The 25,720-nt window shown below is 50.5% G+C and overlaps 1 protein-coding gene across 4 annotated transcripts in view; it reads right to left on the bottom strand.

The window, feature by feature from the left end:
- Window positions 1–11,473: 11,473 nt before the first annotated feature.
- SYNDIG1 (synapse differentiation inducing 1) overlaps window positions 11,474–25,720 on the bottom strand; it is a 189,388-nt gene continuing 175,141 nt past the window's right edge. For 2 of the 4 annotated variants that reach the window (XM_038570214.1, XM_038570213.1), the window contains exon 4: window positions 12,568–12,726. In XM_038570214.1, the coding sequence (XP_038426142.1) occupies window positions 12,568–12,726 (159 nt within the window). Of the gene's footprint in view, window positions 12,727–24,228; window positions 24,524–25,720 lie in introns of all 4 variants that reach the window. The other 2 variants (XR_005376756.1, XM_038570215.1) reach the window with 2 other exon arrangements.

Genomic DNA, 25,720 nt, shown 5'->3' with positions numbered 1-25,720 from the left:
TGCTGTGGGGAGCTGTGAGTCCAGCTCGTGATATCAGCTAAAATGATGTACATCTTTTACATTACACTCTGTTTATAGGATCCCCACATTGTACATTACAAAATTTCCAGGGTAATTTTAATCACATGAGGTGGTTAAAATAAAATTTTACTTTATGCTCTTTTAGAAACTATTTCAAGATGCACCTCCAAGGTATCACCTGAGATCTTGTTATACCCAAATACAGCCATCTTCTTCATCTACATCATCAGTGATTATTACCAGAGCTGGCATTTGTCACCACCGGGGCATGACAACCTGAACTCACCCCTCACCCCAGACCTCCTATCTCTTCTCTACAAGCCTCCCACATACTTTGCTGATGGTCACAGAAAAGGGAGCAGGGACAATGGGTTATGTCCATGACTTTGTTAGGAAGGGAAAGACACTAGCCAGGGGCAGAGGCTTTTTTTTTTTTTTTGAAGGCCACTGACTTTATTGATTTAAAAAACTTAACAAGGGCAGTGACTGTTCTGCCAAAAAAGGAGCCAAATAGCACAAAACAGACCAGACCAGTGGGGGCGGGGGTGAGGGAGGGGCCAGGAATCTACTCGGAAAAGCTGATAATTGTTGACATAAAACTGGCAGGGGAAGGAGAGGGGAGATGCATGCAAGAGTGAGAATTTTTAAAAAGTTGAAATGGTGAGGGGACGAGAACTCCCAAAGACCTTGAAGGGTCAGTGTTTCTCAGAGTTTGTACATCAGAAGTGAGTACAACAATAGCAATCTCTTCCTTTGTAGAGGAGAGGAGAGGAGAGAAGTCCCCAAGTGGCTGCAAATTTTGGAGCCTCAATGCTGGGGCTTGGGACTGGGGGCTCCCCAGAGAGCCTCATAAGAAGATGTTGCACCACCTCAAAGGAGTCCCAGGACTGCTTGGCGTTGGCACCACATGTGTCCTTCAGCCATTTCTGGAAGAGCTCTTCATCTTTAGCACCAGAAACTGGCCAAGGATCACATAGGCCTTGTCAAAGCCCCTTTCCTCCAGATTCTTGCCCAAGACTTCACCAATCCCAGCCAGGCTCCCCATTTGCTTTTCCCCGACAGGCTTGGCCATGAAGTCCTGGTGCTTTTGGGAGGTTGTCATTGTGATCAGCTTAATTAGCAGCTCTGGCTCCTGTAAGGGCTCCTTCCACACCTGTGTGTGATGCTTCAGCTGTCACAGAGGCCAGCATGCCTGGACCACCACCAGATACCTCCTAGTTGCTTACCTCTGGGGGAGGGGAGTGTGGGGAGAATTCTGAGTTGACCTTTGACATCCCAGGGCAGTGGTGCCCAGAGTGCTGTGTAGGCTGGTGCAAAACCTTGTCTTATGAAATATGAACCATGGCATGAGATCTCTACTGGAAGTTTGGGTCTGGAGGGCCCCTATTGGTTGCTAAGGGAAAGCCACAATTTGTGGGGGTAGAGTGGGCAGGGCTCAGGGGGCTCCTCATATCTGAAGTTTCTTGATTAGGGTGCAGAAAATGCTCAGGGGCTGCTGAGTAGGTGTGGGAAGCAGAGCCCAGTGCAGTCCACTTGCTCATGGCCTCTTTGCTGTAGCACATTCCTCAAGATCCATCCTTCAGGCTCTGTGGCTCAGCTGTGGCTGGGGGATCTGGTTCATTGTGCACGGAATCAAATTTGCTTTTGATTTTAAAGCAACTTTTGACTGACAAGCATATTTATATTTCTCTTTGACACACAACTCAGAAATGATGAGAGTTTTTCCGGCTGCACCACTGTAATCCAGTCCTGCTCCCAGGACAGCCGAGCTGGGTTTTAGTCCAGAGGGGGATCTCTTTTACATTGATAAGCCAGTGAAAATCGAGGAAGTTTAACTGCACGAGGAAACACAGAATGAAACATTCCATGGCTCTGCAAACCGTGGTTCAGCAAACATTACACTGAACAGTAGCTACACCTTTTCTTTGCTTCGCGCTAACAGTGGCTACTGCCTTTTGTGGATGGAGAGAAACAGAAGTTTGCACTGTGCTGTGGAGTCTGTGTGGACTTGCTCAGCCTGTCAGGTCTGTCTCACTCGGAATGAGGGCCGAACACTGCCAGCCCCTGGGGCAGAGCCCAGGGGAGGCGGGGCACCCTGTGGCTGTGAGTCCTGGAGCTGTCACCACGGGGGCCTGATCTCATCTGTGGGAAGAGGGGAGGTTGGGGTGCGTTGGGGATAGGAGGACACTTCACAGAGAGCCGTGTGGCTTATGAGTGTGATGGTGGGAAGAGGGAGGCACCAGTGATTAGTCTCTAATGGCTCATGAATTCTCGGTGTATCTTTTCACTTCTCTGGGCATCAACTTTGTACATCTGTGTTCTTGTTTCCCAGAATTCACCAGCAGGGACTGTTGCCAGCTAGGTTCTCCTGGAAGCAATCCTAAGATGGGGGGTAAAGATGTTTACTGGGGAGTGAATGTTTGTGTGTGAATGACAGAGGAGGCTGGACTGCACGGCCATTGGGCGCCCGTGGCCAAGTCAAATGCTCACTGGGGGCACGGGTGCCGGATGGAAATGGCCAGGCCCTGTCCCACCACCTGACTCAGCCCCTGGCTGGGGCTGTCTGGGGAATTCTGTGGCCACAGCTCTCATTCCCACAGCAGGCAGCCAGGGTCTTAGCAGAGCTGTTGAAGGAGGGTTGGCTCCTACCCTCAGGAGCTAAACCGAAAGTTTGGCCTGCCAAGTATTTCCGGGGATTCCTCAGAGCCACCTCCCTGTGTCAGCACTTGCAGGTAGCCATCCTTTCCAATTTCCCTTTCTGCCCCCCTTGGGGCGGGGACCCATGTCCAGGCTTCTTTCACTTGTGTCCTGGCGGGCCCCACTATTCCCACCTGACCCAAGGGGCTCCACACTGAGGCAAGAAGAGCCCCAGGCCGGGCCCTTGGAGTTTTCCTGGGAGCCCCCATCTGATGGGGCTCAGCAGTGGCTGGACAAAGGCAGGCCCAGTGAGAACTGTCTGTTTCCTTGGGAGCTTCATTGCTGTCATGAGTCAAACCTGGCTCCTTCTTGTCTCAGATGCTGATGCTTCCTCTGCCCGCAGGATCCCGGGGGGACCTGGCTCAGTCACACAGCCTCGTCAGGATCCCACGCAGGTCCAAGCTAGGTTTCCTGTTGTGGGGACAGCAGTGTCTGGGATACTGAGCACGTGGGAAGCTTGAGCCTGTTGGCCATCAAACACAGATTTGGTTGAGACCTACAGGTGCAGGTGGACAGAAGGGGAGACATGGCTGGGGCTGAGGCTGGGGTGGAGGGGCGGAGCAGTGAGGAGGCCGGGATGACTATGGGCAGTGTGTGGCCGCAGGGCGGCGGTCACAGGGATGGAAGGTGCACAGGCTTTGGTGGTGTATGGGCTCAACTGTGTCTCCCTCATGTCCATGTGCTGAAACCCTGGCCCCCATTACCTCAGAATGTGGCTAAGTGTGGAGATAAGGCCGTTAGGGAGGTAAATAAGTTAAAATGAGGTCCTTAGGGTGGGCTGGTGTCCTTATATGATTGGTGTCCTTATAAAAAGGGGAGATGAGGACACAGACACGTACAGGAGGCAGAGCAGATGGAGACCGAGGGAGAAGGCAGCCATCGGCAAGGCAAGGGCAGAGGTCTCAGAAGAAACAGCCCTGCTGGCTTCTTGATTCTGGACTTCACCCTCTAGATGTGTGAGGAGCAGTGTCTGCTTTGCTGCCATCCCGTGTGCGGGGCTTTGTGCCTGTGGTCCTAGCACACCAGTATAGGCTGTGACTCTTCAGGAATACAGTCGCTGTCCCAGGTGCAGGATTTCAGCCTGGTGCACACGTTCTCAGTGACGTCTTATTCCTCTAGGGCTTCCATGCCTTCTGTGGATCCTTACCTCCGCTCCTGCCCAGGCAGGGCCCCCAGAGGTGCCCAGGCTCTGTTCTCTAACTGATGAACTGATGCACAAGCAGAGATGTCACTGGGGAGGAAACAGGCCTCCCATCTGAACCCTGGCTCTGGCCTTCTGTGGATCAGCTCTGTTGTACAGGCAAGGTCCTGGTCCTCAGACCCCCTATTTCCCTATCTGTATGGTGGGAATGAAGAAACTGCAACCACCAGGAAGGGTTGAGATGGGATTTCAGAGAGAAGGAGCGCACGATGGTGTCTACTACCCATGGAACATGTGCTGGCCTTAAGGGCACAGCCTTCCTCCTTCCCTAGGGCCACTACATCTTACAGGGAAGTGGGGACATGGGTTTGATTTTCCCAGGCTCAAAAGAAAATAGGATCGATTCTATCCAAGGAAGGGGAAGGGACCAGAAATCTCAGGCCAGGGCAGTGAAGAGAGCATGCCAGACCTTCTTGGTCCTGGGACTTTGCATTCAACACTTGATACTGATGAAAAACTAGAAAGGCCACCCTCTGTTTCTCCTGAGCACCAGTGGCAAACAAACTGGATTAAACCGTAAAGCACTGTCTTGAGGCAGCGAAGGCCATGAACCTTGGATTCAGGTATAACTATAGCATAATTCAGGTTTTTGTTATTTGTGTGACTTGGGACAAATTCTTCCCTCTTTAAGTCTTGGTCTTCCTGCCAGGATATGGGGGTCACAACAGTATGCAGCACCTAGCCCCTGGCATGGACAGAAGGCATGTCCCGAGAGCGTGGTGACTGGCAGATGCCCTGCTCTCTTTAATCCCTTGTGTGTGCCAACCTCAGTGTGCCAGCTCCCTTGTGCTTGGACTGATGTGTTACTCTTGACTAGAGAGGGACAACCCAAACCAATTCTTCAGCCTCCAGATTATTCTTTGCAGGTGGCGTTCTTAGTCTGTAGGAAACAAGGCCTCAGCCTTTGGCCATGCCCACCACAAACAGATGTGCATCGTGACCATCTGATGAGCAGATGAGAATACCGTTAGGCTTGGAGAACGTCTCCATCTTGCGTACGAGGCTGGGCAGGAGCAGGGAAATCCAGCACTCCCATGGGCGTCAGTGACGGTGTGCTGTGGGCCAAGTGCTACCTTCATGAACAGTGTACGCTGCAGGTGCAGGAGCGAGCTGCCAGGAAGGCGGCACGAAAAGGTGGGTCTTCACTGAGGTTGCTGCCCCAGGCCTGAGAAGCACCCCCACTGCCACAGGCTTTTGGATTCAGGTGCTCTTCAGCCTGGACTTTGCCCCACCCCATCCTGTAGCCCATGTCCTTGGGCACTGGTACCCAGTCTTGGCTTCTGCTCCTGTGCGGCCTCTGTGAGGCGGTGTGCTTCCCCAGACATGATCCCTTTATGTCTTTGTCACCTGAGGGCCCATCACAGCCTTTGTACATAGTAGGGTGCTCAGCAAATGCCTGTGGCTCTGCCCTGACTTGAACGAGGCTTCCCCAAGGGATTGAACCTCTGGTTCTGCTCCAAAGCTGTGTCTAAGGGTTCTGAATGGGTGAATCCTCTGGATCATGAAGTTAAAGCCCACAGCTCCCCATGGCTCCTCTGAACTTCGTCCAACCTCCGTTTTCAAACTTGGTCCTCTCCTTCGTCACTGAGAACAGATGGCACCCTTTCTGTGACCAGCTCTAGCCATGTGGATCTGTGAGCTGAGCAGTGGAGGCATGTGGGTCCCTAATGGCACCTGGATCCGTGTCACAGAAATGACAGTATACCTGGTCTGCATGACTGCCTCCTGGCCCACACTGTGGCAGAGCAGCAGGGGAAGGAAGCTTGGCCACCAGTGAGGAGACCTGAGTTCTCTTTACCCCAAACTGACCATGCTGAATGGAGTCAAGTCCCCTCCATGTAGAACCCTGACCCCTTCTCCCCGCAATGGGCCCTCGGCCTCTTCAGAAGCAGAGGATGGCTATGGGACTCAGAGATTGAGTGGGCAGCAAAGCTTCCTTTGCCAACCCCAAGTCCTGTGAAGTGGGAGGGTGCTATCGTTGTCCTGTGACTGTTTCACTAGGGCTGACAGGGGCTGATAGAAGCAGGTGGGTGGGTGGCTGGGCAGCTGCTTTGAGGTTAGACTCAGGAGGCCCCTTCCAAGAAGCAGGGGCACCTGCCTATTTCTCCCCACCTGCCTTTCCTGTGTAAAAGTCCTAGTGTGACTCTGAGAAGGGGTTGCTAGTGAAGTGTGGCTGTTCAGTGAGGGATTCCAAGCTCACGTGGCTGGTCGGTGCTCCACCTGAGTGGTGGCTAACACAGACTTGGTTTTTCCAAATGTTTATGCTGCTGGTGACTGAAGGGAATAATGGAGTGCAGGGTTCTCAGCCCTGCTGATGCTTGGGGCTAGCTGACTCTATGCTGTGGGGACGGTCCTGTGCATTCCAAGATGTTTGCCGCACTCCTGGCCTCTACCCACTACATGGGCACTGGTGACAGTCAAAAATATCTTCAGACTTTACAGATGTCCCCATGGGGTGGGGGCAGGGGAACTGTCCTTGTTTTGTTCACTCACTTGCTGCCAGACCTGGACCAGCTCTGTGCCCATGGTAGGTGGTCAGGGTCCTGGCTTCACTTTCTTCAGCCTGTGTGTCTCTGGCCTCATCCACTGCCGTCCCTACTTCCCTGTGAATTGACCTCTGACAGCCCTGGGCCTCGGGTTAGGAGAGGTTCCCTCTCTGGTCTGAAAAGCCACACTGGCTCCAGCTTCCACTCTGCCTGGCTTTTCCAGCTTCTGGTAAGTGTATCAGATCCCCAGGCCAGGCACCTCCTTGCCCAGGCTCCAGGGAGGCTCTAGCAGAGCCCTGCAATCTCCCGGTTGTGGCAGGGAGGGTGTTGGGCCTGGCGCTGCTTGGCTGAGCCCAAGTCCAGGTTGTGTTCCTTTCTCGCCAGAGATGTTGGGGATGATAGCCTTCTGAGCTCAGTTTCTGCATCATGTCGGGCCTGGAACAGGGCTGCTTTGAATATGAAGCTGGATCCATTTGCAACACCCTCTCTGAATTTAAGGTCCGTGTTATTTTAAAAAGACCTATTATCTGAGAATGCACAAGATGCTAGATGGAGATTGATCCGGGTCACTTGAATTGCTGCATCTATTCGGGGATGATAAGGAGGGGAACGTCACCTGAGGACCTCCACACTTAATTCCACTGAGGACAGAAATGAAGGGTGAGGGATTCTGGAGTGGCCTGATTTCTGTTTCTAAATCAGACACCATTGCTGGACAGTGACCACCTCTTGCTTCCAATGCACAAGGACCTCTTGAGAAAGTAATTGAAATAGAAAGAACTGCTTCAAGGTACCCAGCAGAATGATAACTATTCCCCGTTTTATACAATCTACACATCTTGATTAGCTTAATAAAATAGTTTGAATCTATGTATGGATTCTCTGGTGTAGACAGACAACAGACCCACATCACTGTTTTTCAGCTGAGTCATAAACTGGATTAGGTGACATGAGGTGTCATAGCCAGCAGCCTGAGAGAATGAAGAGCTATATGTGGTGTGGCCCCATGATGTCTTGAGTCCTCCCTCTCTCGAAGATGTAGTAACATTTTATCTATCATCTATCTATCTATCTATCTATCTATCTATCTATCTATCTATCATCATCATCATCATCTATCTATCATCTACTATCTACCTTTCAAATTGGCCCCAAGTGATCTGATTTCAGTGGAAAACCAGGCACTGTCCCCTAGAATCCATAGGGATGCAGTGGATGCACTCCCTGGCACTTGACCAGCCACTCACAGAATGCCTTGCCTTCCATCAATTCCTCCTGGCCAGTCAGGCACATGACTGGGTGCTGAATTGAGACAGATGAGCCTGTCTCATTGGTCTGGGTAAGCACAGCTCTGAACTCACTGTGTGCTAGAAGAAAGGGTATCTGGGTGGCAGAGGGAAGTGATGGCTGTGCTTGGTTCAAGGGACAGTCATCTCCAAGTCCAGAGCCTGATCTGCCTCAGTGGCCCCTGCACGTTGGGGCCTGGTGGAGTGGCAGTGAGGACCATGGCCTGTAGACCAGAGCAGTCACAGGACTGATGTCATAGTCAGTGAAGGCAGATGAGCTGAAACGTGTCAGACCATGCCTTGTGCCTCTCAGCACTGCCTTTGGAAAGCCCTGGGAATGTCTCCGGTCTGGTGCTTCTCCCAGAGGCACCCACATTCTGCTCTATTGCCCCAATGATGAGCCAGCTGCCCTGTCTTTTCCACCTGGTGGATTTGGGCAAATTTCTTGGGCCCCCAAGCACCTACCCCTGACCTAGATGTACTCTCTACTACTCAGGCCCGTGTGGCGCTCTACTCCCCCTGGTCACCATGCCCTGCTGTGTCAGGCCGCTGTACTCACCACCCTTCTCATTTCCCTGGAGTGTGTTCAGAGGCTGCTGTGAGCCATGCCCCCTCTGTTATCCCTGCAGCACAGGGCAGCTGCTGGCCCACGGACGCCTGCTGTACCCTGAGCACAGGACGAACAGTTCCCGCCCTTCCCTCCTCACCCATGTGGAGCTTTGACCCTTGCTATGGGGCTCAACAAGACAACAAATTGATTATTCGTTTTACACGCTTGTCTGGCAGGGAGCCAGCAGTCTGCAGGCCCCAAGCATCTGTGGGTTTGGTGTCTACACTGCTTTGCTAGGTTGAGCAGAATCTTCAGATGAGAGCCCCAGGGGAATGAGGTCACCACTCCTTGGGCATTACAGCCCATCCTGAAGACCAGGGAAGGGCTTTCAAGAGGTCATGACAGAGGGGACATCACAGCCACAGTGTCTTTCCACTTGGGGTTCTATCTGAGGCTCCCAACATCAAAGGCAAAACACAGGTGTGAATGTGGCCTCTAGGGAAGAGATGGGACAGCTGCATTTTCCGAGAGGGCAGCCTCAGCTCAGGATCTGAATTTTACACTTAACGGTTTATTGGGTCACCAGAGGTCAACACCCATGACAACGAATACAGGTGAACTTTGAGGAGTATGAACCGTCCTCATAAGGGCTGGTGCTCAAGCCACTCCACAAGGGGCCCCTAAGAGACCCTATAAAACTTCAAAAGCAAGGACAGAGGCCCTGAAAAGCAGCATTGGCCTGGGACTCAGCTGCTGTAACCATTTGGCATCTGTATCCTGGAGTGATAGCAGCTATTGGCAAACAGGCTGATGCATTTTAAAGCCAGAGGCTGCTCTGAATGAGATTTCCTCTAACATCTCAAGAGGTACGTGGTGACTGGCTGGGTGTGAGGAATGTCCTGTCCCAGCTTCTGGAGTGTCTGGTCCTGTTTCCTAGTTAGAGCTGTGTGGCCTGACTGTGACATCTTGGGCAGCAGCTGAGGGCACAGTGATGGCCAGATGCAGCCTCTCCCGCCAAGTCCTCCTTGGGAGCTACCATCATTTCCTGGGGAAAGCTGGACAATCTGGTCAGGTAGGGACACCTGTTGAAGTGGAGATTGTTGGTGAAGCCAGGACACCTGATGAATACAGGGTTGCCCAGTGAAGCAGGGGCAGAGGGGGGCTTAAGGGAGGTGAGATAGGCAGTCTGGGGATGTCTCTAAGGATGCGGGAGGGAGATGTGTAGAGGAAGAGGACCTGCTCTAACCACCTGTACCAAGGTTTTCTTCTCCTGGGAAGTCACCTCAGTTCCTGTCACACCCCCACTCGATCCCACCACCCTCTGGCAAAGATGATGCTGTGAAACAAAAACCAAACTCCCTTTTAAGTTCCAAAGAGTCTCGGCTCACAAACAATGTGGTGTATGCCCAGATGAGATTGTTCTTGCTTGGTAGAGCCACAGCCGAGGCAGTGTGGTTTTTAAGAGGAAGCCGAGTGGGCTTCGGATGTGATGGTCAGGGTTGCATCTTGACTTTGCTATTTCCCCGGCATGTGATTTTTGGGGAGAATGACTTATAAGATTATTGTAGTAAAGAGTTTTTGCAAGATTGCAGGGAGTTGCTATGGGGGGAACTTCATCTGCAGCCAGGGGCGAGCTGGCAGGTCCTACCTGTGTGTGTGCGGGCGGTGCCAGGCTGGGCCTCCCATCTTTGCTCTACAGCTGCCACTTACATGGTGCTGGCTGAGCTCCCTTCTCCGAACCTCAGTTCTGCTGCCTGCCTGCCAGGGTTTGTGGGACTACGTGAGCTGCTGTGGGTCCAGTGCCCAGTGCAGGGCTTGGAGAGGACAGTGCCTCTTCTGTGGTGGCTACACCAACTAGGGAAATGTGAGTCTAGAAAGGTACTCACATTTCCCGCCACACCAAGAAGGTTGCAGTGCTAAGCAGCAGTCACCAATAGAGCCACCAAGGATGGCATGCAACCACTCCTGCAACACCAATGCCAAGCCCGTTGTAGGATGGGGCCACGGCGGGTCTCCCTGTCACAGGAGCTTCAAGGCCACACATGCTCATTCAGTTGTCCTCTGGCTGGTTTGGCCTTGATCCTAGCACCCTAACCCCAGGGCCATCTGCATTGTGTGGTCTTGTGCTGGTTCTTGGGGAAGACTTCACAGAAACTGAGGAAGTACAGGGAGGCCTGAGTCCTTTTAGCCTAAAGCTTTTCCATGTGGAAAGACAGGGGGCTAAGAGAAGATGGGAAGGTGGTCTAGTGGGAGGCAGAGCACCTGCGCACCCATGACGGTGGTGGGGAAGACATCCGGTGTGGACTCTACTTCTTAACCAAATGCAAAGATATGGAACTTTGGGCACTTCTTGAACTTAAAATGGACTGATTTAGGAGAAATACAAAGGCCATTTTGCATAAGGCCGCTCACAATGAATACACCCTGAGATACTGGGCAGAAAAGATGGGAGGATGCAAACAAGTGACAGAATGAGCTATTCAGGATACTGAGAACCACTATGGCCACCCCATCTCCAGTACACCAACCTGGGCCAGGCATTGGCCTATGCCCGTGAATTCACCAGCAGTCCTCAGAAGTGGGCTAGAGATGAGATTCAGAGATGTGCACTTGTATGGATCACACAGAGGGCTTGATCCCAATCCATGTGTTCTATCACCAGGTCACTCTGACTCTTACAGGGAGGTTTGGGCTTCTTCCATATATTCTTCATTGAGTTGAGTCTTAAAATATATTTCTGGAACATTCACTAGAGACATAATGCTAGATGGATCTTGGAATTGGCCCAGGAAGGCAGTGCTAAAAACTTTCAGAATATTAAGCATTTCAGGTCAAGGGGGAGAGGGACAGGTGCAGGAGACCAAGCATGAGTCCTTATTCCAGGACATCCCAGGACAGTGATTTCTGACTTATGCTGAGCACTGGAACCACCAGGCAGTAGCTCTGGTCAGTGACATCAGGATTTCTGAGGCCAGGATCCAGGTAGCAGGGAGCTATTGTCGTGGATGAATCACTGTCTCTGAATCCCTTAATATTATTAGTAGGATAAAGATACTAAGAATGTCCAAGGTGAAAACTTAAGCAACCAGGGGTGTCATGACCCTCATCTTAGGGGACCTGCCTACTCTTCCACCAGCTGAGTCCTGGGTAGCTCTGTGGTTATTTAAAATAAGTGAAAAAGAGAAATGAAACCCAAGAGTGGATATTCATCAGAAAAAAAAAGTCTTAAGCAAGAAAGCTAAAAGATAATTTTTGTTAAATAATGAACACTCATAAAACAGCAGTGTAATGGTATTAAAATGTCTGATTACTTATTTCTCAGCATTCGTCTGATAACTTAAGCAGCATGAAGCAGTAGTTGCACTTAAAAAAATGACAAGAAAATAGCTATTCATTTAGTTGACAGGGAAGGTTCATTTCCTTTTCAAGATCACTGGTGTCACTGCTTATTACCAGCGTGAGTGTCAACACAGGCATCTTTATGCTGAGACGGTGTCCACAGCTCCTTTGCCTACAGTTCTTGGAGTGAACCTCGGTCCTTTCAGGAGGGGTTTTGGGAGGGGCTGCGGCCTGCCCCCTGCCCTAGATCAAGTAGGCCCCAAGACTGCATATTGCTGCGTGATGGCTGCTGAGTTTGGACACGTTCCAAAGGAGGCCTGATGTTCCTAGGCTGGGGGCAGCATGGAGGGAGTGTCTGCTGGGCCTGGGGCAGGCCCAATGCTATCCTGGCATTGCATTCTCAGGGCTGGACCCTTCTGAAGACCAATGACAGCTGGGAATCCTGCCAGCAGTTTTTTCTCTCTTCCTGCCAGCCCCCTTTTCTTCCTGCAGGGAAGGTTCATGGACGGGGGAAATGCCGGAGGAGTCCAGCAGGGCCACAGACAGAAGTGACGTGTCCCCTGCCCTCTGCCTATTGCACCATATTTCATAAAAAATAAACACATTTGTACTGTTTATATATTGCTAATGCTATGGCATCCCAGGCACTGGCAGCTGCAGAGAGAGCTGCACTGTCATGAATCCACCAGAATCCATCCAGAGACAGCCTTGCAGGTCAGGATCTTTGGAGCTTCCCTTTGGACGGGTCAGCAGTGCTCATCTGCCTCGTGCTCTACACAGTGCTGTGAAAATGAAATTAAGGGATAAAAACAAAAGAAATCCATGGGTAGAAAATCCCAGGGCTTTATGGAGTTGTTTGGCAATAACTTATAGTGTACAGCATCGCACAGGTGTGTCTACCTGTGTGTCCACCCCTTGCCAGCCCTGCCTTCTCTGCATCTGTGTAGGACTGGCCCCAGGTTCTTTCCCTATGCGCCTGGATGAAGCTCATAGGTGGTTGTTCTTGGAGAGGTAGGCGATGAGGGCCACGGCCACGCCCACGTAGATGCCGGTCCCGATGGTGATGGACAGCACAGCCAGGAACAGGGCCCGCCGGGAGCTCGTGCTGGCTTGGTGGAAGTCCCCCTTGGCTACGGCTTTGTTGGTCTATTGGAGAGAAAGGAGGGAGGAGAGAAGGAAGTCAAAATGAGCAAGTGGAAGCAAATGCAGTGAGCGTAGTGCTCACCTCTGGCGCCCTGCCAGCCTCCAACTTAGCTGACACCAGAGAGGGAGGACTCATTAGGAGGTAACTGGGCATGCTCCCAGCTGTGGTGGCGGCGGTTCTGTAACTGGTGAAGAGGAAATGCGGGGGCTATTGCTCCCCTGCACTGCAAGGCAGTCAAAGCTTAAAAAAAGGAAAGGGGGCAGCCCGGGTGGCTTAGTGGTTTAGCGCTGCCTTCGGCCCAGGGCGGGATCCTGGGGACCCAGGATCGAGTCCCAGGTCGGGCTCCCTGCATGGAGCCTGCTTCTCGCTCTGCCCGTGTCTCTGCCTCTTTTTCTGTCTGTTACTCTCATGAATAAATAAATAAATGAATAAAATCTTTAAAAAATAAAAAAGGAAAGAGCCCCCAGGAATACCCGTGGCTGGCAGTGCTCCATCACCAATGTGGGGCCCAGGACCCTGGGCATCAGGATGTGAGGGACAGAACAGATATTACATTCTCATTTCTACCGAAGGATGATACTTTCTTTCATTTGAATAACACTGAATTAAAACAAAAATATGTTCACACTTACCTGATTTAATCTTTACATAGTAGGAGTGTGGGGAAGGAAAGTCTAGTTCTCACTTCCCAGAGAAGAAACTATGGCATAAGATCATTAAGTCGGTTGCAGGACACCTAACACTTCCACTGGATGGGATCATGCATTCCTAACTACGTCCTTCCTCACCATAGCTGGAGTGGATAGAAGTCAGCCATCAATAAAATATTTGAAATAAGACCAATACCCATATTTTTGTTCACTCAGTTGGTAGTTGCTTTGATAAGATTCATGTTTCTTGGGGTCACAAGGTGGATAGGCACATAGAGGTTTGGGACAAAGTGTCTGGTAGGGTATTTTGTAGCAGACCCCATATACCCACCCTCAATCCCTTCCTCTGTTGTCCTCCTCCACAAGTGAGACTCAAAATGTGACACAAGAGTGTAGGAACCACCAAGTGCTTCAGCTGTAACCATCCTGAAGAGATCAGCTGAGTAAAATGGAGAATTTGGCTGATGGGAGTGGAGGCTACCATGGACCCTAACCCCTGGGAGGGTCAAGTGAGGCTGTGGAGAGCTAACCCCAAGCTGGCTGGGGCTTCTTTATGGTCAGGATAAAGGCAGAACCCACTCCCCAGGTAGATAGCCTAACTCATTCTCTGGCCCATCTCCAGAAAGCCCGTTTTTCACCGGGTCGCATCTCCACATGTCATCAGTGGTATTTCTGCACTGTGAAGGCTGGTATGAGAGACAGTGTGTTGGTTACTCAAACTAAAATATGCCACCTCATCTGCAATGGATCACAACGGGTCAGACTCAGAGGTAACTCGTGAAATGAACTTCCACCCTCCACAGTCCTGGCCCTGATTGATGAGCTATGGAGCTCCGTGTCGGGCTGAGAAGGCACCTTGGTCTACTTGGTGGCCTCTCTTTCTCTACCTGCTGGATGCTGGAGGTCAATTTTTGCTTTCCTCTTCTAATTTTCTGGTTTGGAAGGGAGCTTGGGAGATCACTGCCGGCAGTTCTTGATGAAACAGAGCTCAGGGAATGCAGAATGGGAAGCCTCCTAGGACAATACCAATTAATTAATTAAGCCTTAATTAGCTGCATTTCGTTTTATCTAGCAGTACTCCCAAACACTCCGGTGTCCCATAACATCATTCACTGGAAATGCCCTTCCTTAGCCGGGTGGCCACCCTCCATCGGAATGGGTTTTGCTGCTCTCTGGCATTATCACCACCCTGGGCCCTGTTGCAGGAGAGGACACAGATGTGCAGAGAAGAAGTCAGGGCACATTGGGCACTCCTTCCCCCTGAACATGGGCCCCGCCCGGAGCGCCTTTGTCCCAACTGGCCTGTGCATTGGAGCTGACCCATTTCTATAACTATGTGAGTAGCTGCCTTCCTGGCTCAACTCCAGAGGCAGGTCCTTGTCTGCTTCATCCATGAGGTGTGCCTTGGAGCCTGGAGGAATGGAGGAACTCACTGAACACTTGATGAATGACCAGATGAGTGGGCTGTTCAAGATTAGCTCCCTTCAAATGCTCCCAGGTGCACGATCCTGGTTCTCTGGAGGCCTCTGTGAGGAAGGTAGTGGCAGGGGGCAGCCTTGACCTAAGCTGTGGCCCAACTCCACAGACCTCCCCTCTGGTGCCTTCTGAGCCCACAGTGCCAGCGCTCTCATCCTCAGGAGCCGGAAGTGTCTGCTGGGGAATCCACAGTTTACTCTCACGGTCCAAGCTGAGAGAACCCCATCAACGTTTTGTTTGGTTATAGGGCAACTGTTCCAGCAGGAAGTGTGTTGGGTTGGAGATGCTATCAACTGGAATATGTCAGAAACATCAAACAGACAGATCTCCATTGATAATCAGGCTGCTTTTCAGCAATGCTATTCAATGTCTGCATTTTGCAGAAGCTCCCGGAACTAGCCACGCTGTTTGCGCTCCACAGACTAGGCATCCTGGTCTAACAAAGGTGGTGTCCGGCACATCCTTTGTTGCAGACAATGGATCCTGTGGCTACAAGGCAGGTTGTACATCCTTCTGAGAGGCTGCAATCTTAGAGAAATATTTCCATCCTGAAAACTTCTGGGCTATGTGTCCAGGCTCTTCTTGCTATGCAGGAGGGCAGGGGTTGTTGTCCTGGGTCCAGAGACCTCAGACTGAAAGCAAGACTGTGTATGCATGTGCGTTTTTATGAGATGAGGGTCAGCCATGCTTGCTGGATTCCCAAAGCAGCCACGTTCTCAGCTGCTCTGACTGCTGCATTGGGGTGGGGGGCTGTGGCGAGGAGGAAAGGAGGTATCAAGGAACAGCCAAGCTGGCAACTCCTGGTAGGGACAGGAGGATGTCACAGATGATTCTTGGCTGGAATAAGCAGATGTTATTTGCTTGTCCCAATTTGGAATATAGACTTGTCTACACCCTGGTCTGCACATGCGGCCCATGGTTTGTAAGTGAGCATGCTGTAGGCATGCTGAGAGCCCTCACTCAGGATGGCCCGTGGGTATCGTTAGCTTAAACTGTGCCACATCAGACAGCTCTGCAACAGGAGTCCCCAAACCTGGTGCACATTCCAGCTGCCAGGGAGCTTTGTGAACTCCTGTGCCCTGGTGGCACCCCGGCCAGGGAAGTCAGAAGCTCTGGCTTGGGACCTGGCTTCTGTGCCTTTCATGCTCCCAGGTGATTCCAAAGTGCAGGCAAGATGGAGAGCAAGGTGGCCAACGGTCCTGGTTTGCTCAGGACTAAGAGGGTTCCTGGGACCTTCTGTACCAGAATAGGGACAGTTCAGGCAAACTGGGAGAGACTTTGCTTCGCAGGACGACAGCCCTGGATCTGGCATGGAGAGCATCCTCGAGACCCACATTTTTTCCAACAGAATCATTGTTTCATGTGAGCAGGCTCGTGGTAGAGAGAATGATATTGGGGGAGTTGAAGCTCAGGGGGTGAGCTCAGCCTCTTGCAGGGTACTGCCAACCTGAGGTCCACCCTCATGTTTGGTTGTGGGAGCTGTGTCCTGATGGCCTGTCTGACTGGTGTGCATGGCACTGTTTTGATTCCTACAACTGGACGCTTGCAGGAAGAGAAGCCACCCACACCCTGGGCCCTCATAGTTTTGTTTTTACCTTGGAGGGTGTTATTTCCAAACCTCATTTCCTCTTGACTGGTGTGTGGCTCCCAGGAGTTTATAATTTGCTGGTATTTTACCTCCTGATAGCCTCCTTTCTAATAATGGCAGCATCGGGCTCCCCCTGTTTTTGCAGGGCCATTAAGCCCTGCAGGTGGGGGCCGCATCCCTAATCCTAGTTTGTCCTCCTAGGAAAATGCCTTCTGCTGTGGCAGGTAATGAGTGCCAAAGGAAACAGAAGGCTGATCCACTTTATGCACTTTGTTCTTGGACATTGAAATGGCTTACTTGAGCAGTCTTGGGCTTGTTGGGGGATCCTGCCCTAGGTTTGCCTGTACCTCTCCCACTTTCTCCAAAATGCTGCCCATGGCAGACTTGCTCATGTGGTCTCTGGCGGTGCCTGCTGTCGGTCCCTATGGCCTGCAGCATGGCATGTGTGCTTTCTGACCCTGGATCATTTCCTGCCTAGCCTCATCTCCTCCCACAGTGGGGTGGCCTGCCACCAAGGCCCTCCCATCGTGGGGTCCAGGATACTACCAGTGTGTGACTTTACTTCAAATCAAATGCTCCACTGATTTTAAAAGGGGAAGAAGGGCTCTGAGACTCAGTGTTCCCATCTGTGCAGTGGGCCCATGGGACTGAGGCAGGCCTGGTCAGTGGGGGCTCCGATATTGCCTCCTGCCCTTCGCCCTCTGGACCCATGCTCCTTCCACGTGGCTTACCTGTGGCCAGGAAGCTGCCCTGGCTCCTTCTCTGGTCCCCAGCTTCTCCCTGAGTACTGTCCAGCAGCTCCATCAGACTAGAGGAGGGGATGGGCTCACCATTTATGAAGGCCCCAAAACTGATACCTCTTGTAGGTTCTAATGCTCTGTCCTACTCTCTCTGGGCCTCTGAGTGGTGGTGGCTCTGATGTACCTGCCCCAGTCACTGCACTGTCCCTTGAGGCCCCAGGCCAGCCACCTTTGTAAATCAATCCCCCCAAATGATCTAACTGGGGTGAACCATCTATTTCCCTGAAAGCAGCAGCTACAGCTACACTGCTGATAAGATGTTTGCATCAGCCATGATCTGGCTGTGAGGACCTGACCTGTAGGCTTTTTGTTGCCGATGAGATGCTTTCTGGCATCTGGGCACCCAACCAGCCTGCTCTCTCCTGATGGTTATGTTCATCATCCACTGCCGAGAAACACTTCATCCCCAACTTTGTGGCTTCAGACAAGAATAAACACTGATTTCTCTACCAGTTTCTGAAGGTCTGAAATTTGAGAACTGCTCAGTGGGGCAGCTCTGACCTGACCTCAGGTGGGCCTGGGCTGTATCTCCTCAACATCCTTACTGTGTTGTGGGCTGAGGCAGGCCACCAGGCTGGAGGGGAGGCAGTTCTCATGTGCTCATAGTGTCCTCCTGCTGAAACCTTCTGGGCTTCTTCCTCATGGCCCTGTTCACATCTGGTCTGTTCAGAGTCCCCTCCTAGGACAGAAGGCCTCCTTGGGGCATCTCGGGATCTGTTCCTGGGTGCCCCTCATGAAAGTGCAGCCACGGCTCATGCTGGCTCATGCTGGATCCTGCTTGCACAGGTGAATATAATCTCCCATGAGGCCATGGGATGCACCGATGATGTCATAGTCCGGGGCTCCTCCAGCCAGAACAGAATCCAACTGGTGCCATCTTTCAGGGCAGTGACGATTCTGGCTCCCGGGACTAGGCTAAGAGGTGCTTCTCTCCATTGAGCTCCAAGGGCAGGTGCCTACAGGCAGCTCTCTCTCAATGTCACCTCTGTCACTCCTGAAGGCCGAACTACAAGGGAGAAGGAAGTTTGGACACTGGACAGAAGGAAGTTTGACCCTGTGAGCTGGCCCCTCTGGCCTAGTCTGCAAACAGCCATTCCCATTCAGGCCCCTGCAGAAGACAGGATGTCCACCTGCTCCCACTTTGGGCTGGGAAACTTATCTCTTGGGACTGGCTTCTTCTCTTCCTCGCCCTTTCTCCCACAGGTCATGAATGAAGTTTGTTATTTTCTCTTTGGGCCTTTTGCTTAGAAAACAGGAAATGCAGGTGGCCAACAAGGTCCTAAGAAGTGCCCAGCTGTACCGTCTGTGGGGTCCAGACTTGCACCCTCTGGAAGGCAGCCAAGGGTAAAAGTCCCAGGGGAGTGGGAGCATAAGCATCTGCAATCAGAAGTCAAGAAGCCCTCAGGCCCCAAGGGACACCCTGGGGCACTTTCAGCCACAGCCCTGATGGGGAGGTGCCCTCCAAACCTGCACCCAGAGGTGCTGAGCTCTTCTACATGCTGCCGGACGTCGCACACTGAGACATTACATGTGCACTCTGGATCTCTAGTTACACAACTACCTTCACTTATCTGGTTGTGAAAATACACAGAAACCCGCACTTTTAAACCTAAGAGCACAAAGAACACATTAGTGCTACAAGTCAGGAAAACCACTGGCTTCCTTTCCTTCCCCTCGAGTGAAGGGATTTACACTGAATCAGTAAAAATCACATCACCAAAGACTGTGCAACCAGGACGAACCCACTTTGGCTCGGCATGAGGTCAGTCATGCCATTGGGTCACTCCTCCTGAGGTGGGGATAGGCACCGAGTCAGGCCACCATGTCAGGGCAACATGTCCTTCATCACAAGGCAGGAAGCTTCTTACATTCAGTTGAAGCTCATCCTGCTCAGGTTTTCACAAGAATGGGCAGCGCACAGAGGAATGGAGGCAAATCGACATTCCTTGGGGGGCACTTTCGAATGTTTATACCTATTTATCACTCTCTCTATTGCTGGTGACAGAACCTGCCCTGTGGTAACTTCTAGGAGTTTTAGCTGCAGGGACTGGCCTCTTCTTGGGGTCTCCAACTAGATTCGGGGCACTGCTTTCCTTGGATGCTTCCAGTGCATCCGGGTCCTGCTGGGGCCAGGGACCAGCCGGGCTGTCCCATTGTCTTCCACTTCCTGCTGTGGCTCCCTTCTTGTTGCTCAACCAGCTCTGGGATAACCTGAGATTGATCTTGGCATTGTTGGCATGCTGAAGCCCGTGACTTTATTGTACCCTGTTGCTTGCCTGCCTCTTTCTGGCAGTATTTCACTCACAATAGCTAGAAGTTCGGTCTGAGGCCCGACATCACAAGAGACATGGCCCACCATGGTTACACAGCTGCTCGTCAGCATTGCCAATTTTCAGAATGGGAGAGGAGAACCCAACTAGACGTCTGAAGCCCTGTGCCCCCATGGAGTTGGGTGTTTGGAGGCCAGGAAGGGAATCTGAAGGGACCTTTGAGCATGTGGTAAGACCCAGTCCTCTCCGTTAGGCGGGGAGCTGTTGGCCTTCCACCCTAGGAGAGGAGTCTAAATGGGGTACTGAGGGGCCTTGTCTGAGTCCCCTGCGCAGAGGGCACAGGGCCAATTCCTGCCTGGAGAATCTAAAAGGCAGAAGGGGGCTGGCCAGGGACTTCTGGGTCAGAGCTGAAAGGAGTGCTGTTCTGTGGGGACAGGCCAGGCCCTCCATTGAGGACCGCCAGGGTGAGCTGCCACGGGCACTGTCTTAGATCCTGTCCAACACAGACCACCTAAGAGGGAAGCAGACCTCCACAGAAAATGCTGACAGGAAATGCAGGGCTTGTCTCAAGCAAACAGTAACTGAGGATGCAGAATGTGCGTGGGGTCCACTAAGAACCCACCAAAACGCACAGATGGGAATGAAAGCCATCCACATCCTCCAGGCCTGGAGGGCACGAGGCCTCGCATGACAGGCTGAGTGGGGTAAGAGTGCTCTATCCCCTACCTGGGCACGCTCACCACACCTCACTTCAAGGGGGCAACAGCTTGGCTGGCAAGCTGGAAGAAGGGGAGGTGGAGGTAGAAACCACACTTGTCCTTCCTGCGCGTGCAGGCAGGGCCCAGCTGAGTGCATCTTGGAAGAACAGTGCTGCATACCAACTGCCAGGCTCAAATGGAAAAGAGACACAGTAGCAAGTATTGGCGAGAATGTGGAAAAACCAAATTCTCATACAGTCCTGGTAGGAGTGTAAATTCTTATCACTACTTTGGGAAATAATCAGTACTTCTTACAGCTGGACATATGGACACATTATCCAACAACAAATCTACTCTTAGTAAATATTTGAGATATTGTTTATATGCTTGCCAAAGCATATCTGCAAAAATGTTTGTAACAACAACTGTCATAATACCTCCAAACTGGGAGCCACCCAAAGGTCCAACAGCAATAAAAAAAGATAAACAATAATGGTATCCAGTAATGGTAAATATATAAATCTCAGAAACATAATGTGGAACAGAAGAAGTACAAAATAGGCTAAAGTAGTCTGTGCAGTTGGCACAGAAGTCAGGTTACTGGATATCTTTGGGGAGGGTCAATAACTGGAAGAAAGCATAATTAAAGAACTCTCCTCTTTCTCTCCAATGATTCAAATTAAGTGATCAGAAAAGAACTTTTCATAAAGAATAGAGAAACTCATTTTATGAAACTAGTAAAATCTTGATATCAAAACCAAAAAAGGGAAGTAAGAGAGAAGGAACGGAGATGCTCATTTCTCCATAAACACAGATGCCCATCAAGGGTCAAGTGTGCTCTGGCTTCCCTCTCCAGACTGCTCTTGGGCCTCTGTATTTGCAGTAGCTTCTTAAGCTCCTACCTCACCTACCATATTCTCATGGGAGCCTTACCTGCCCTGCTGGGAGAAGGGCTCCTGGGGGTCTGGTGCTCAGCACTCCGGCACCCCTAGAGCTGCACATTGCAGGATCCTGGACAAACTCAGCACACATTCGCTCAATGAATAAAGAACAGAGGATGGTGCAGCCTTTTCTCCCACTGTTCCTGAGTGCAAACATGCTTTGGTCAGAAACATTTCCACCTTATACAGAAACCCCCTGGAGGTATCCCCATGGCTGAGAATCCCTGGCCTTATACAATGTCTATAAGCTGATAAGGAAGATATAAATCAGGGGTATCCACAGAGGAAATATTTACAACCATGGCTCCTTGCTATGTAAGGTGAAGCCTACTTGGCTCCGGTGCTGAGCACCAGGCAGGACTTGGCTGTTTAACTTTGGGCATGATGACAGAGGGAGAGGGGTTTGCTGTTCCTCAGGGAATCCAGGAGAGGAGGGGGAAGAGAAGAGCCAGGAAGAGCGTCAGAGGCTGGGTCGAGAGTGACTATCTCAGTGTATGCCCTGCAGGAGAGTTTTCTCCTGAGGATGGAGGTATTCTATGTCTGTGCTGCTCAGTGTGGTGGCCATTAGAACATGTGCCTCGTGCAACTGTGGAATCTCTCATGGCCACATGTACTGGCCCTGCTAGGCCACCATCTCCCCTTCTGGAGATGATCTGGAATGTTCCAAAGGGCCTGGGATCTGGCCTTTCATGGATGGGCCAGGAACCTCGGGCCAATATTTCTCTTAGCTATGGGTTGGTTTTTTTAACAAGCTTTGTCAACACCTTCACTTCCTTTAGCTGGAAGTGTTTGGGTTTCTAGTACAATCACGATTTCCTCTGAGAGACACCTTGCTGGTTTGTTTCTCCTACACTTATTTTGTGGGTAAGATTGGATAAGGTCAGATGTTTCCACGTTCCATGTCACCCATGGACACATTCACTCCATTCCTGTTGAGGAGCAGGGTTTAGGCACAGCTAGGAGGACCTGAGCAGAAGATGCCAGCACCTGATACCAGCCTCCAAAAGTTGTGACAGGCTCCCAAAGACACCTGCTGTCTCCAGAAACATCTCTGGAAATTTTTAACACTTTGGATGCTTTATGGTTCATTTTTTCTCTAGTTACCAATGTCCATCTGGCTGGATTACATTTCTTTGCATTATTACAAAGGTTATCTCCTTTATTTATAACTGTTAACATTTGCTATGCACTGACAAGGTACTCAGAGCTAAATTCAAAGAGACAGTCTCTATGTAACATTTTGAATGAGAATAGCAAGATAATTTGGAGCTAGGCCACAAGGATGGAGAACCTCTCAGAGGCAGGCAGTCTCACACCAATCCTCAACACGCGTGTTCCTTTCCTCACATGTATGTAGTTCTGCATGTGTATTTATGATTTCCCCACTTTTAAGCAACTGTTCTATTTTAAGCCATTTAAGACCATGGATCTTCTGTTGCTAGTTAGGTCTGAACAGCAGAAAAGAGACTGGTTGTGAAACAAATGTACAACTGTATTAGTGTAAAACCTGGCTCAAACCTCAGTCACCTGGGTGTGGGAACGAGCATGGGCCTTCCCAGAGCCACCCCACTGTCCTTGATTTGGGCCACTGCACTTGGGGGCAGAACTCCTGCAAGGATGTCTGAGGGCCCCATCGTCAGAGTCATTTCTTCTTGGATCTCATCTCACAGAGAACACCACACACATCAACAGGAACAGCAATCACCCTGCTATGCTCGTGTAGGGCATGGGAGCTACTGTCATCTCGCATTCTCCATGGTGGATTAGAGAAGCTGTCAAACCCTGGAGAGCACCCAACTCCTAAGAGGCCTTCCCAAGGGGCCTTCCACCTTGCAGCCTCCAGCCAGCTGATGCTTTCTCCCCTACAGGCTGGCCTCCAGTCCCAACCTGAGAGAAGCTTGCTGTGGTTTCCCTTCACACTTGTTTTGTTTGCCTGTGAGAGGAGGGCTGGAAGGCTGAGACTCCTCCAATGTGATCCCAGGGAACCTGAGAGGGACCCAGGCAAAATGGGAGCCCCTGGGGAAGCTGAGGGGGGCCTTCTACTCTGCCCTGCCTCCTGATGCCTCCGACTGCCACCTCCCTGCCCAGGCTGCCGCTGTATGCTCCTACCCAGTGCCCTGGCTCCCCCTGCTTCTTCTGGGGTCACAGGTGCTCAGAGTGCAGATTATTAGGGAATGACAATGATCACAAGATCATCGAAGTTCTATTGTTAGTCAGAATTAGAGATGAAATCAGAAGGACTGAAAATTGTCACCTTCTCCATTCTCAGATTTGAACAGCAGTAAATGGCCATATATTTGCATATTTCCTTATTCTGTGTCTTTCATTCTTTTTAAAAATGTGTCTATATAATACATATGCATGTCTGTACATACACAGATACACATGCGCCATATATGTATTATATATACACACATTAATATATAATACATATACCTATACACACACATCCTCCCCAAATACAACATTTATAAGGAAAAGTGCGCAATTCATAAACATACAGCTTGGTGAATTTTCACAACATGCACACACCTGTGTAACCAGCACCTGGATGGAGAGCAGAACCGAGTCACTACCTGGAAGCTCCTCTGTCCCCTTGCTGTCACTCTCCCCAGCAGGAATCACTGCCCTGTCTTAAAATAGGCTATGTGAGCTTTGCTTTGGAACTTCTTATAATCGATCCTGTAGTGTAGATCCTAGTGTGCATGGCTCTCTTCACTGTCTGTGATTCATCCCTATAGGGGTACATAGATAGTTGATTCTCTAGTGTCCTACTGTATGAATATTCTGTAACTTCTTTGCCAATTATCCTATGCAAAGGTAGTGTCTAGTTTTCAGGTATTTATGAATAAGACCGCTATAAACATCATAGTACCTTATTTTTTTTCTTGTACCTTATTTTAATGAACATATATACTTATTTTTGTTGGCATACAGCCAGGAGTAGACTTGTTGCTAACAGAATATGCATATATTCATCATGTAAAATAATTTTTAGTCAGAGTAATGTGCACAGAGGGTTTTCTGATAAACCAATGTTAATACTTTATCATAAACTAAAGTCCATTTTTTAAGACTTACTGTCCACCTTCTGTCCTGGGACCCCATCCAAGATACCACATTGCATTCAGATGTCAGGTCTCCTTAGGCTCCTCTTGGTTGTGACAGCTTCCCAGACTTTCCTTGTTTTGGATGACCTTGACAGTGTTGAGGAAGACTGGTTAGATGTCTTGTAGGATGCCCCTCTACCGGGAGTTATCTAATGCATTTTTGGGAGGAAGACCACAGGGGCGAAGTGCCCTTCTAATCACTGTAGTCAGATGGATGGTGCTGTGTCAGCGCGGTTCTCTCCTGGGTGGTGGACTGACGGAGCCTCCTGTTAGAACAAGGAAGCCAAACCATCTTTTGAGCACCCTTGCTCATTATAGTTATCATTATTGTTTCAACTGAGAGATCTGCACCCTGTTGGATGTGGATCATCTGAATAGGAACGTGAGCCCATTTACCCCAAACACAGATGAACAGACCAAATAGCCGGCTTTCTGACCATGAGCCAGCTTTCCTACTCTGCCAGTCCGGATGCTGATGGCTGAAGAGGCACGGTCTGTTCCCGGGGCTGCAGCTCCCACTTTCAGTGGAAAGTGCAGCTCAGCAAGGAAAATCAGCCCTGGGCTCCAGAGAGAGGAGGGAGAGAGGATGAGGGAACAGGGATGGAAGGAAGCAGGAGGGAGAAAGGCCACCCCAGTATGTGAGGCAAGCCCTTAGCCTTGAGCAGGCTGTCTGGCAAATCAAATTTCTGCAAGCTGCAGATCTACACCTGAGCTCAGAAAAGTGGGGGCAGGGGAGAGAGAGAACCTCATACCATCAGTATATATTGCTACCACTGAATTTATCTTGTCTTTGCTGGGCTGAGAATTCTCAGCAAATCTTCATGTGATACCATCTCAACAGTCTTAGGAACCAAAATATTCAGATCCTGGTTCCCTCTGCCCTAACCCAGTAGGACATATGAGAATTCCTGGTGCTGGCCAGCTGTAGATGATAGGCTTTTTTCCTCTAACACTGGCTGGCAGGAATCAAATAACCCTCTCTCCACCTGGACAGAAGCCAAGCTTGAGACTCAGCTGGGGATGGATCTTAGCATATAACCTTGTTGCACACAGAGCTGCTTCCATCTGCCTTAGCCTCCGGGAAGCTCCCATGTCCACATCTGAGCTCTTTTCCAGTCAAATTCAATGTCAGAGTAGAGACCTGCCCTTTGAAATTCAATATCTCATTTTGAAGCCCCCAAATTCATGTCCAAATGCCATTCTAAGGAATCCATATGTCCCCCCTGAGGCTGGGAGGGCCTGTAGACAGACCAGGAAATGTGTATATACCCCTGAGCTCCACCACCTCTGTAAAAGGGTAGTTTTGAATTACTGGCATTAGGGGACTTTAAAAAAATTCCCCTATTCTTTTAAATCCAATAAAAGGAAATTTAAAAAAAAAAAAAAAAAAAAAGGAAATTTCTTGTCTTTGCTTTTTAATTAATTCCAACCAAGCAGTTTCTCAGTAGCTTGCATCCAACATC

This window comes from Canis lupus, chromosome 23 (assembly GCF_011100685.1).
Source record: "Canis lupus familiaris isolate Mischka breed German Shepherd chromosome 23, alternate assembly UU_Cfam_GSD_1.0, whole genome shotgun sequence".
Classification (NCBI taxonomy): Eukaryota; Metazoa; Chordata; class Mammalia; order Carnivora; family Canidae; genus Canis; species Canis lupus.
The sequence above is the reverse complement of the archived record's forward strand: the minus strand, read 5'-3'. Positions and strand labels throughout refer to the sequence as shown.